Source organism: Rhinoderma darwinii, chromosome 1 (genome assembly GCF_050947455.1).
Source record: "Rhinoderma darwinii isolate aRhiDar2 chromosome 1, aRhiDar2.hap1, whole genome shotgun sequence".
Taxonomy (NCBI): domain Eukaryota; kingdom Metazoa; phylum Chordata; class Amphibia; order Anura; family Rhinodermatidae; genus Rhinoderma; species Rhinoderma darwinii.
In genome coordinates, this window is record NC_134687.1 from 72,352,284 (window position 1) to 72,365,387 (window position 13,104).

Here is a 13,104-nt window from a genome sequence, read left to right on the forward strand (position 1 = left end):
GCACATGAATTACATAAACCCCAGAGATGTGTTCATTATAAATACTCACATAAGGCAAGAGGCTGGGTTCACTGTTCACACCACAGATGCTTATTAGAAAGTGCAAAATAATCTTCAAATTCTTCGGCCAGCCATCTGCAAGGGTGGTCCACACATTTTCAATTTCTGACCATGCCACCTCATCGCCATACTGAAGAAGAGTAAATCACATTTAAGTACAAAAATGTAACCGGAATAAAACTCAGAACAGACAACTATTCATTCTTTGGAAATGTAAGCATTCCAGATTTATGGTAAAATATTTTTTTTTAAAGGAGACCAAATGGGAGAAATACATGAAAGACCCATTTTTATTTTTTTATATCTTCACCAAATACAGTAATATTTACATCCTGCCTGGCTTAAATCGTGGCAAATACATGTGTATAAGTACAAATCCGAATAAAGTCTCCATGAGAAAAGAACAAGAAATGTAATCGAAACATGGCAGTAGTGCAGGCTCAGGATTTCGGCCTTTAAGATCAAGCTAACAGAGAAGTTTTCACATTTTTAGAGTTCACTAAAGGGCCTTTTATATTGACTGCTGGCAATTGCTGGGAACATGCAACAGCGCCCCCTATGTGTCTGGCTGATCATCAATATTCATTATTCAATGCCCACATTAAAGAAAAGGCAAAATAAACAAAGTCCAGAACCAACACTACTAGGTGAAATTATGCTCTCACGCCCAACAGCTATCATATTGTTATTGCTCTATACAGACAAACGTTTTACCTTGGCGGTCATGTATAACAAGTTATTCAAGACCATAGCTGTGGCATGCGGTGATCCCCATCCCTCTCCTCTCAGCCAGCGCCTGCTGTTCACCATTACATCGCGGTCTCTAAGTGACTCCTCTACATCATCATCATGTCTGCGGACTGTAGGCAAAGGTTTCAAATCTACCAATTCTATGTTGTTCATCCAGGGAAGTAAATAGTGCAGCATCACCTGGCGGCCTGCAGGGTGCGCAGTCTGTATTCGCTGACTGATTTCTGTAAAAAGAAAAAGGTGTCAAAAAGTAGTAAAAATAACCATCGTCTTGTAGTCTTGTTAGACACGTCTATTACGATCTTCATTCATTTTGTTATATTGGTGACTTTACACACCTGACATGTTTGGGAAAGTGAAAATGTGGATGCGTGTGTGTTCACATGTATGTGTGTACCTAATGGAGTTTTACTATTGAGTAACGGTATCGCCTGAACACCCCCTAAACAAAGTGACAAATGGTGTGGCTGAAGAGTAAGCGATTGATTTTGTGGCTTCACCACGATGTGTCACATGACCCGTCTCAACCAATCAGCAGCTCTGAAAAGGGCCATGTGACCATGTTAAGCACTCTGGGGGGCCCTTTGGTGGGTGAAATTGTAGCCAATCTATTGGGTTATCATAATGGAGACTTTTTTTTTAATTTTTTTTTACAGATCCGTAATAGTGACAGGTTCACTTTAGCAAGAGGTTTCATTATCATTCTATTTATATAGAATTAAACACCTCTTGGTGTAGTATCTATTCATGGAGGTTCACATAGTTCCTATAATAACCAGTAAGATGTCCATGTAATGCACAAACAAGTTAGGTCCTCCGAGTGGGAGACACTCTCCGAAGCCGTTCTCTGATTGGACGTTCCGGCCAATGATTGATAGTCCGGAATGAGGAGTTACCCTCTAACGTAAAATGCTCTAATAAGGAATTTCAAAATAGATTTTCTAACCAAGACAACCCCTTTAACAGACAAGTAAAACTGAATACCTGAAAATATAGCAAGTGTAAGCTCTGGATAGGTGCGGGCCAATTCTTCAGAGAGCTGGTAGTAAGATACGGAGTACAAATGTGGTAATGGAGATGGGTGACCTAATATTCCATCAGTTCTATGTATTTCTAATTTGTGAGCATAGCGAAACATCTTCGGTTCCAGGATCTGCAGAATACCAATGGACATAACTCCGATAAATATTCAGTATGCATTGATAAACTAACAGATCAAATATATATATGTATATTAAAGAAGCTAAAAATTATTAGGAATCATAAATACTACAGTATTTCTATAATATGAAAGTTAAGTTAAAGAGTTACTGGCAAATATTTCACAAAAAGCAGCGCCCTCTGCTCTAGTAAAGTCTAGATTAGCGTTGGGTCAAAATGTGGTTTATTGTAAAAAAGATGGTATGGCTTTAAAGCCTTTGCTTGTAAAATATGTTTTTTTTAATTATTATATGGTAGCGTATTGTTCCTGCTTTTCCAATAAAACAGCAAGGTCTGAGAAGTACATATACCCTGAGAAAACCCTTGAGGTGGTAAGACAGACCTATATGCCGGATATGCTGGACTTTACACTCAAATGGTACAATAAACAATGTTTACAAACCTGCAATAACTGCATAGCAACTTCATAGATATCCCTGGCAGAATCAGCCGCCTTAAACAGGATCAGATTTAGGAGGGTAACTGTGTCACACTGGTAATCCCTAGAGAGATTACAGAGAAAGGACGGCACATCATCAAAGGAGACACTCCGCATGCATTGTACACAATATAACAGGCCTAGTCTGTATCATTTATATACATTATATACACACACATCTATGTACAGATAACCGTAATACCTGTTCTGGAAAACACTGGCTATGGCTTTAAAGCAGCCAGAAGCCACTCTCTTGGATCCGGTGTAGCAGCGGTCTACCGCCCAGTACATGAGGTTGCTCTGGTCTGGATTAAGTTCTAGTAAAAGCATGACTGCTTCACACCCCAACTGATGGACCTAAAAAGATAAAACCTATAAAATCAATACGAGACAGATGAAGCACCACAAATAACACACGCAGGACTGGTTGACAGAGGTAAGTCAAAAGTCATAAAAATTATAATAAAAGTTAAATTGTTAGAAATAAAAATAAAAGACTTAGTACAACGTGAAGTCATGTGTTTCCGCTGCCAAGATAAACTGATAAACTTATATGTTTTTCTTCTTAAAGGAGTTGTCAAAAAACTAAAAACACTATTAGGGAATTCTGTTCAGGATCCTCATATTTCGGCCAGAGTGGAGAGTGGTTATAAAGAGTGTCTCTTGCTCTGAAGGACCCGTCCTGTTCTGCATTACACAGACAACCCATTGATATAAATGGACACTGTATAATGCTTAATTTTTCATTGTGGTGGCGCTGTAGAGAAATGTAACAGTTACTGCCAGGTTTCCTCACAGATCACAGCTGATCGCTGGGGGTCCCAGCAAGAGGGGCACTTTGCGATCGTTTTATTGTCAAGGGACCTTTCTAACAAGTAGGGATTGTCCAAAGAGGAGAACCACTTTAATTTATAAAAAAAAAAAAAAAAAAAAAAAAAAAAAAGGAGCACCAGCTCTTTGTTCCTGCACACATAACAGGAGCCATATTCAGCTCTATACAGATTGGCTCCCTTGTTGGTAATAAGCATCCACAACAAACCGATCAACAGATACATCCCTACGGCTGGGTTCACACGACCTATTTTCAGGCGTAAACGAGGCGTATTATGCCTCGTTTTACGTCTGAAAATACGGCTCCAATACGTCGGCAAACATCTGCCCATTCATTTGAATGGGTTTGCCGACACACTGTGCAGACGACCAGTAATTTACGCGTCGTCGTTTGACAGCTGTCAAACGACGACGCGTAAAATGACTGCCTCATCAAAGAAGTGCAGGACACTTCTTTGGACGTTTTTGGAGCAGTTTTCTCATAGACTCCAATGAAAACCGCTCCAAAAACGTACGTAAAAACGCAAAGAAAAGGCAGTGAAAAACGCGAGTTGCTCAAAAAACTTCTGAAAATCAGGGGCTGTTTTCCCTTGAAAACAGCTCCGTATTTTCAGACGTTTTTGGTCACTACGTGTGCACATACCCTAACAGATTAGTTGAGCTCCTATAATAAAGCGGGATACTTCATTTTAACTACTTCCAATTACTGTATATATTATCTGGGTAAAAACTTCCTGGATTGCAAATTGCCACAACACACTATGTGCAGACACTGAGCCAGCAAGGAATGCTAAGAGATTTCAGCTCTGAAGCCTGCAGAATAGTAAATTGAGCTTCGGGCTACAATACAGGATGTTACGAAGAAGTATTACAAAATAAGTAATTTATTTACAAGGTTGCGCAACATTTTATGTAAATTCTTTCTAAATATAAAAAGGGGGAGCATGTACCATAGGGCTCATTCAGACAAGCGTGTATCTGGTCTGTGTGACGGCCGTTAACCCCTTCGCTCTAAGCGGCGTAATAATCCGTCGCGCTAACTATATCGTTAGCGCTCAGCGACGGACTACTACGTCGTGGGAGTAACGGCCATTTCGGCCGTCCTCCCGACACATACAGGAGCTGTGACAGCTGCTGTCTCGTACAGCAGCTGTCCCAGCTCCTACAGCGGGGACCGATCGCTGTGTCCCCGCTGATTAACCCCTTAAAAGCCGTGTTCAATAGTGATCACGGCTTTTTAGGGGTTAAGCTACAATCGCCAGCCTGCTACGCGATAGCGGCTGGCGATGGTGGCTATGGCAACCGGACACCAAACAATGGCGTCCGGCTCTGCCATCGACGGAAGCTTAGTGGGTTCTGACGAAGTCAGGACCCACTATGCTTGCTGTCAGTGAGTAGCTGACAGCTCTAATACACTGCACTACGCATGTAGTGCAGTGTATTAGAATAGCGATCAGGGCCTCCTGCCCTCATGTCCCCTAGTGGGAAAAAGTAATAAAGTTAAAAAAAAGTTAAAAAAAGATGTGTAAAAATAAGAAAATAAAAGTTTTAAAAGTGATAAAAGTAAAAATCCCCCTTTTTCCCTTATCAGTCCTTTATTATTAATAAAAATATATAAACAAACAAATAAACTATACATAATTGGTATCGCCGCGTCCGTAACGGCCTGAACTACAAAATTATTTCATTATTTATCCCGCACGGTGAACGGCGTAAAAGAAAATAATAATAAACCGTACCAGAATCACAATTGTTTGGTAACTTCACCTCACAAAAAATGGAATAAAAAGAGATCAAAAAGTCGCATGTACCTAAAAATGGTACTGATCGAAACTACAGTTCGTTACGCAAAAAATAAGTCCTCGCACGGCTTTATTGATGGAAAATGAAAAACTTTATGGCTCTTAGAATAAGGGAACACAAAAAGTGAATGATTTATTACAAAACGTATTTTATTGTGCAAACACCATAAGACATAAAAAAAAACTATAAACATCTGGTATCGACGTAATCGTATCGCCACGCAGAATAAAATGAATGCGTCATTTATAGCGCACGGTGAACGCTGTAAAAAAAATAGATAAAAAAAACAATAGTAGAATTGCTGTTTTTTAGTCACCACGCCACCTAAAAATAGAATAAAAACTGATCAAAAAGCCGCATGCACCCCAAGAAAACTGCAATGAATCCCTCAAGGGGTCTAGTTTCCAAAATGGGGTCACTTTTGGGGGTTTTCCACTGTTTTGGCACCACAAGACCTCTTCAAACCGGACATGGTGCCTAATAAAAAGGAGGCCTCAAAATCCACTAGGTGCTCCTTTGCTTCGGAGGCCGGCGCTTCAGTCCATTACCGCACTAGGGCCACATGTGGGATATTTCTCAAAACTGCAGAATCTGGGCAATAAGTATTGAGTTGCGTTTCTCTGATAAAACCTTTTGTGTTATAAAAAAAAAATGGTATAAAGATTACTTTCTGACAAAAAAAAAATGTAAATTTCACCTCTACTTTGCTCTAAATTTCTGTGAAACACCTAAAGGGTTCATAAACTTTCTATATACTGTTGTGAATACTTTGAGGGGTCTAGTTTCTAAAATGGGGTGTTTGATAGTGGTTTCTAATATATGGGCCCCTCAAAGCAACTTCAGAACTGAACTGTAACCTAAAAAAATAAATAAATGAGGCAATACTTTGCTTCTTACATTATACTGATGAGCCGTGCCCACCCCGAGATGACCCCTATTTTGACCGTTTGTATAAACGGAGACCCCTATTAGACCGTTTCAGTGCCCGGTTTTCCCAAGCATACACCCCCGAGAAGTGTATTTCTATTGATGAGTCCTTGGTACATTTTAAAGGGAGGCTTCAATTCCGCGAGTACCTGCCGGGTAAGAGGGCAAGGTATGATGTGAAGATGTATAAGCTGTGCGACAGTGCATCAGGGTATACCTACAGGTTTAGGATATATGAAGGGAAGGACACCAGTATTCAGCCCCCAGAATGCCCCGCCTTACTGGGAGTTAATGCAAAAAGTGTGTGGGATTTGGTGCACCCACTGCTGGACCAGGGTTACCACCTCTACCTGGATAATTTTTATACTGGCGTCCCACTCTTCAACTGCCTCGCTTCCAGAAGTACTGCGGCATGCGGCACTGCTAGAAGAAATCTGAGAGGCCTCCCTAAGACTCTGCAGGGCAAACAAGCAGGGGTGAGAGCAGGGCACATTCTAGCAGCAACATATTGTGTGTCAAGTACAAGGACAAGAGAGATGCCACACCAGTACCCATGTACCTGTACGAGGTACCAGTACAGAGACCCCTAAACCAGACTGCATCCTGGACTACAATAGGTACATGGGAGGGGTGGACTTGTCAGATCAAGTCCTGAAGCCCTACAGCGCCACGCGGTGTGGTATAAGAAGCTGGCCGGGCACATCATACAGATGGCATTGTACAATGTGTACGTGCTACGTCGATGTGCAGGCCAGACGGGAACTTTCCTGGAATTTCAAGAGGTGGTTATCAATAATCTAATCTTTAGGGACCAGGAAGGGGGGGGCACCCAGTACTTCTGGAAGCGGGGCCACACACATCGTACCAGGGCAACACTTTCCAGGAGAGGTTCCCCAAACTGGCAAGAAGGGAGAAAGTCAAAAGAGGTGCAAAGTCTGCTATAAGAGGGGTATAAGGGAGGACGCAATACATCAATGTGACACGTGTCCCGAATAACCAGAGCTCTGTATGAAAGAGTGTTTTAAAATTTATCATACATCCCTTGATTTATAATTTACTCCAATTCTACTTACCCTGATGTACTCCGCACAGCTTATCCCCCCTCATCTTTCCCTTCTGAGCCCTGCTGTGTGCCCAAGCAGCTGATAACAGCCACATTGAGGGTATTGCCATACCCGGGAGAACCCACATTACAGTTTATGGGGTGTATCTGAATGCCTTAAGGGTGTAGTTTTTAAAACGGGGTCACTTCTTGCGGGTTTCAATTGTACTGGTACCTCAGGTGCTCCTGCATACATGACTTCGCACCAGAAAATCCCCAGTAGGCCAAATGGTGGTCCTTTCCTTCTGAGCCCTCCCATGGGCCCAAACGGCAGTTTATCACCACAAATGGGGTATTGCTGCACTCAGGACAAATTGCGCAACAGAATGGTGTATTTTATTTCTTGTGAAAATAAGAAATTTTCAGCCGAAACAACATATTATTGGAAAAAATTAATTTTGTTTTAATTCCCAGCCCAATTCAAATAAGTTCTGTGAAAAAACTATGGGGTTAAAATGGTCACAACACCCATAAATGAATTCCTTGAGGGGTGTAGTTTCCAAAATGGGGTCACTTCTGGTGGGTTTCCATTGCTTTGATACCTCTGGGGCTCTGCAAATGCGACATGGCACCCGAAAACCAATCCAGCAAAATCTGCACTCCAAAGAACACACAGCGCTACTTCACTTCTGAGGCCTCCCATGGGCCCAAACTGCAGTTTATCGCCTCAAATGGGGTATTGCTGGACTCAGGAGAAATTGGGCAACAAAATGGGGTAATTTGTTCCCTGTGAAAATAAGAAATTTTGATAAAAAATTACATCTTACTGGAAAAAATGTAATTTCTTTCATTTCACAGCCCAATTCAAATAGGTGCTGTGAAAAAACTGTGCGGTCAAAATTGTAACAACAACCATAAATGAATTCCTTGAGGGGTGTAGTTTCCAAAATTGGGTCACTATTGGGGGATTCCTACTGTTTTGACACCTCAACACCTCTCCAAACCTGGCATTCTGACTCAGGGGGGCGTGGCCAGCTATGGGAGAGTGAAGACGTGATCTCTCCAGCTCCTCTAATAGCGTGTCCAAAATCGGCTGACATCCACTCCCAGATATGGGGAAGAACTCCAAAAAAACAAAGGCAGCAGCCCCTTCATGCCCCTCATCGCCCCAGCGCGATATCGGGGATTATTTTGGGCGACAGCCCCAGATGCAGCTGCGGGCTGCGACGCGGGCCGAGGCCGGTGGTCAAGATTGCCGCCCGACCTCTTCAGCTCCAAAGGCCCAGTGCTCAGGGGCGCCGGAGATGGCAGCAGGACAAGTCCACTCACCCTCTGAGGTGCAGCTCTTGAAGGTCCCCGGTCCTCTGTCTCCTTCCCGGGCGGTGATGGATCCTGCGGCACGGCCGACAACGCCTGCCGATTTCCAAGATGGCCGCCGGGACCACGAGGCGGGCGGATGCGGGCCTGCTCTGGAGAGCACGGCCCTTCTTTCAGCTGCTCCGGAAGAGAGAGGACCAGCACAGAAGGTACCGGACCCAGAGGCACCAGATCCCCGGTCTAGCTGGGAGGCATTGGGGGCCCCTGCAGCGGCGGATGCCGTCCCCCTGTCGCAAGACCATGTGACCTCTCAAGATGGCTCTCCGGAGGGCCTGCGCATCCCAGGACGCCACCCTCCCCGTCACTGCTCTCATGTCCTGCGGGCCCTCTCCTTCCGAGACCCGACAGCGGCCTACTTCCATCCCCGGGAGTGAGAGACACCACACCTGCCCAGCCTGCAGTTCTGCAGTTGGAGGAGCTAGCTAGGAGGCACAGTGAGTACCGAGGCCCTGAGCCTCCCATCACCCAGCTCACCTCACACCCTATGGGACTGATAGCTCCAGTGCTTCCCCTCCCGCCCAGGGACCCTGGGCTGGTGGTGGCCTCTCCCTCGCGGTCCTCTGGCTCCGCATGGCACAGCTTCCCCAATAACCACAGCCTTGACCCTGCCTATGGGGTCTCCCCAGCACCCTGGGAATATGCCTGCACTACATGCAAGTGGCCAAGGTCCTCAAGTGCACCCACTCCCGTCGCCTGAAGTGGACACGCCAGCCAGTAGTGGATTAAGTTTTACCGACCCGTCGTCTGGATCTATGTGTGAAAATCGGCCGGCGACTCTCAGATATCCGCCAGCTTGTTCAATTGTTGCCTACTAGGGCTGATATTAATTCCTTTGCCAGACAGATCGTTGAAGAATGCAAGATGGAGTTTACTCAGTTTCGGGCTGAACTTTCCTCACTTTCTACGAGGGTGGACACTCTTACGCAGGACCGGGTTGCTGATAATGCCACTATTGCAGATATCCAATCCACTATCCAGCAGCACTCAGCTCAGTTGTTCACTTTGCAGCAGCACCTTGATGATATTGAAAACCATAATAGGAGGAACAACCTACGTGTTCGAGGATTGCCCGAATCTGTTCCTGCGTCTGATCTGTTTTCGACTCTCTCCACCATCTTCAATACTTTACTAGGCCGTCCGCCGAATACCCACATAGAGATCGACCGGGCACATAGAGCTCTCCGCCCTGTAAGTGTTGACGATCCTCGGCCGAGGGATGTCATCTGCATTTTACGCAATCAAGGACTCTATCCTCCAAAAAATCCGACGGCAGCCCATCATTCTCCACCAAGGCACGCAGTTACGTATTTTGCCGGATTTATCTCGACATACGCTGGCGCAAAGAGCTGCTCTTAAACCCCTGCTGGAGGTGCTTCGGAATCGGGACATCATCTACAGGTGGGGCTTCCCGTTTGCCCTGATGGTCCGACAGGAGGGCCGTACCTATACTGTGCGATCCCCGGCCGACCTGCCTGGTTTCTTGCGGGACTTGAACCTTCCTCATGTTGCATTACCGGAGTGGCCCTCGTTGTTATCCTCTGCTGGCGGGGGATCGCGGGGGAGACGCCCGTTCTCTGGGCCCCTGGCTGTGGTGGAGGGTCGCCCTCCGCGTGGACCTCGCAGACGATCTAGGCGCCGACAAGAACGGGACCCTACTCCACCCATGGAGTCCGCCCGTTCGGCGTGATGACCCGGACTGCCGCTCCTGGAATTCCTCCTGTTACTTACTTGCTGTCTGATTTCAAGATTACTTGTTGCTCTGAGTATTTCCTTCAGATGCCTTCCAATGTCTTCCTCTCTCGTTATTTAAAATGTGAAAATGATGTTAAGCTGTTAATACTTATATTATTGTACGCTAGGGAGTGCGGATAACTCTTATGCGTAGTTGTCACCTTCCCCTTGTAGGTTTTGGACCGAATTTTTGGTCCTCCGTAATTGTGCGCTTAGCTTGTGCGGCAGTTGTTTTCGTACTGCCTTTTTGGTTTGATTTTATGTTTGTGTTTTTCTCTAATGCTCTGTTCTTTACTCCTAGCTTGTTTCCCTCCTCTGCTTCCCTCCTGGCGATCCTGGACTCCGATCCTTTGTGCGCTATCCGGCATACCTCAGCGAGCCGTTTAGTCTGCATCCATGGCTGACCTTACTATTGCCTCCTTCAACGTGAAGGGGCTGAATGTTCCTGAAAAGCGGGCGCAAATCTTACACCATCTACACAAGCGTAAGGTACACATCGCATGCTTCCAGGAAACACATTTTAAGGAGGGACATACCCCTACTATCAAGCACAAACATTACACTACGTGGCATTTCAGTAATAATCCCCTTTCCAGATCGTGTGGAGTTGCCATAGCCCTTCACAAGTCTCTCCCCCATCAGGTTGTCAATCTTGTTGTGGATCCCGATGCGAGATACCTCATCTTAGTGCTTAATATTGGTGGGAGGGAATTCACGGTGATTAACACTTATGCTCCTAACCAGGGTCAGGTGCCCTTCATTCTTCATCTTATAGAAACCGCCCTTCCGGTGGTCCGGGGGACTGTGGTGCTGTGCGGAGACTTTAACCTTACTCTGGATCCGACAGTGGATAATTCTACTGGTCGCTCTAGTGTTGCATACGGTGCTATTAGGCGGGTGAAGCGTGCTCTCCTACAACTTCAACTGTGTGATGCATGGCGTATTCAACATCCCACGGATAAGGATTATAGTTTTTACTCCCATCCGCATGGCACCTACAGTCGCTTGGATTACATTTTCCTTCAGCAACATGCTCTCCCCTGGGTAGCCTCTACGTCCATTGGCAGTATCCTGTGGTCTGACCATGCCCCGGTATATTGTACCTTACATCTCCCCTTCATCACTAAAGGCCCCTGGACTTGGAGACTGAATGAGTCCCTGCTCCTGGATGGGGTGTGCCAGGCTGATTTGCTTCAAACGGTGGAACATTTCACACTTGATCATGCACAGGATGACACGTCCCCATTGGTTCGGTGGGAAGCCCTTAAATGCGTTCTCAGGGGAGTCCTCATAAAACACGGGGAACGCCTTAAAAGAGAAAGGGCCCACTCCCTTAAAATTGCTCTCCAAAAAATTAGCGCTCTTGAACTGGCTCACAAACGTGCGTTGTCTCTTCCGATTTTACGGGAGTTACAGGTTGCCCGACAGGACGCTAGACGGCTGTTGGACTCTGCCCAGCAGCGCGCTCTCCAAGTCTGTCGCAGTAAATTCTACGAGTTTGGCAATAAGAGCGGACGTATGTTGGCCAGAGCTTTAAAAAATAGAATCGCCCAGTCAAACATCCCAAATACTAAGGCTCCTTCTGGCCAAGTTGTTCACACGACCCCAGAGATAGCGGAGTGCTTCCATAGCTTTTTCTCTGATCTTTACAACCTTGACCCTCCCACCCCCGCCCCCTCCCATCCGCCGGACCGGGATTCTTTCTCATCTCCCTTCATACAGTTGTCGGGGGAGATAGCTGAGGAACTTGATATGGATTTCACTTCCTCGGAGCTCCTCATGGTTATAACCGAGCTTCCTGGGGGAAAGAGTCCTGGCCCGGATGGCTACACTGCCAAGTTTTACAAGGTGTTGGCGGACCGGTTGCTACCGCTTATGTTGTTAGCTTTTAACTCTATTTCCCCGGAGGTCCTGTTTCCTCCTAGCTCCACCTTGGCTCATGTCGTGGTTATCCCTAAGCCGGGTAAGGACCCTCAACTATGCTCCAGTTATCGTCCCATCTTCTTGCTCAATGTAGACCTAAAAATTTACGCTAAATTGCTCGCCAATAGATTGAATAAATATCTGCCTGATCTAATCCACCCGGACCAGGTGGGGTTTGTGCCTGGTCGGGAGGCTCGTGACAACACCCTTAAAACTTTCGATATCATTCACCACGCCCAGACTAACCGAATCCCGCTCATGATCCTGTCCCTAGATGCTGAAAAGGCGTTTGACAGAATATCGTGGCCTGCCCTTTACCAAACCCTTCGGCATGTGGGAATAGGACCCTCTCTCTTGGCAAAAATTATGGCATTGTATCGCACGCCTTCGGCCCAAATAAAAATAAATGGCTCCCTTTCGGCACCTTTCCCTATTTACAATGGCACACGACAGGGCTGTCCCATATCCCCCCTGTTGTATGTCCTGGTTATGGAACACCTCATGGCCTCCATTCGGAGCAACACGGATATTAAGGGTATTAATATTGGAGGGAAGGAATACAAGTGCTCAGCATTTGCTGATGACCTATTGGTCTATCTAACAGACCCTCATGTCTCTCTTCCTTCACTGTTGTCCGAGTTGTCTCGTTTTGGAACATGATCTAATTTCAAAATCAATTTCTCTAAGTCTGAGGCGTTAAATGTTTCTCTCCCAGGCCCGTTAGTATCGCTTCTCCAAAGTAATTTTCCCTTTTCATGGCCCTCCAGAGGTATTACATATTTGGGTGCCCGTATAAGTGGGGATCTTACACAATTGTTTACAAATAATTTTATCCCCCTACTGGCCAAGTTTCGCACGGATCTGAATTCTTGGCATAAGACTGAGTTTTCCTGGTTTGGCCGTATCAATATTATTAAGAGGTCTCTCCTCCCCCGCTTACTGTATCTCCTGCAGACGATCCCCATCTCTATCCCATCCTCCTATTGGTTGCGGCTTCAGCGATGCTTCGGCTCCTTCATTT

The 13,104-nt window shown here is 45.7% G+C and overlaps 1 protein-coding gene across 1 annotated transcript in view; it reads right to left on the minus strand.

Moving 5' to 3' along the window:
* FRYL (FRY like transcription coactivator) overlaps window positions 1-13,104 on the minus strand; it is a 122,150-nt gene that overhangs the window by 57,346 nt on the left and 51,700 nt on the right. Inside the window, exons 28-32 of the mRNA XM_075825578.1 lie at window positions 2,652-2,806; window positions 2,414-2,513; window positions 1,795-1,963; window positions 775-1,034; window positions 50-190 (exon numbers count right to left, since the gene is read on the minus strand). Coding sequence (XP_075681693.1) covers window positions 50-190; window positions 775-1,034; window positions 1,795-1,963; window positions 2,414-2,513; window positions 2,652-2,806 — 825 coding nt within the window. The remainder of the gene's footprint in view (window positions 1-49; window positions 191-774; window positions 1,035-1,794; window positions 1,964-2,413; window positions 2,514-2,651; window positions 2,807-13,104) is intronic.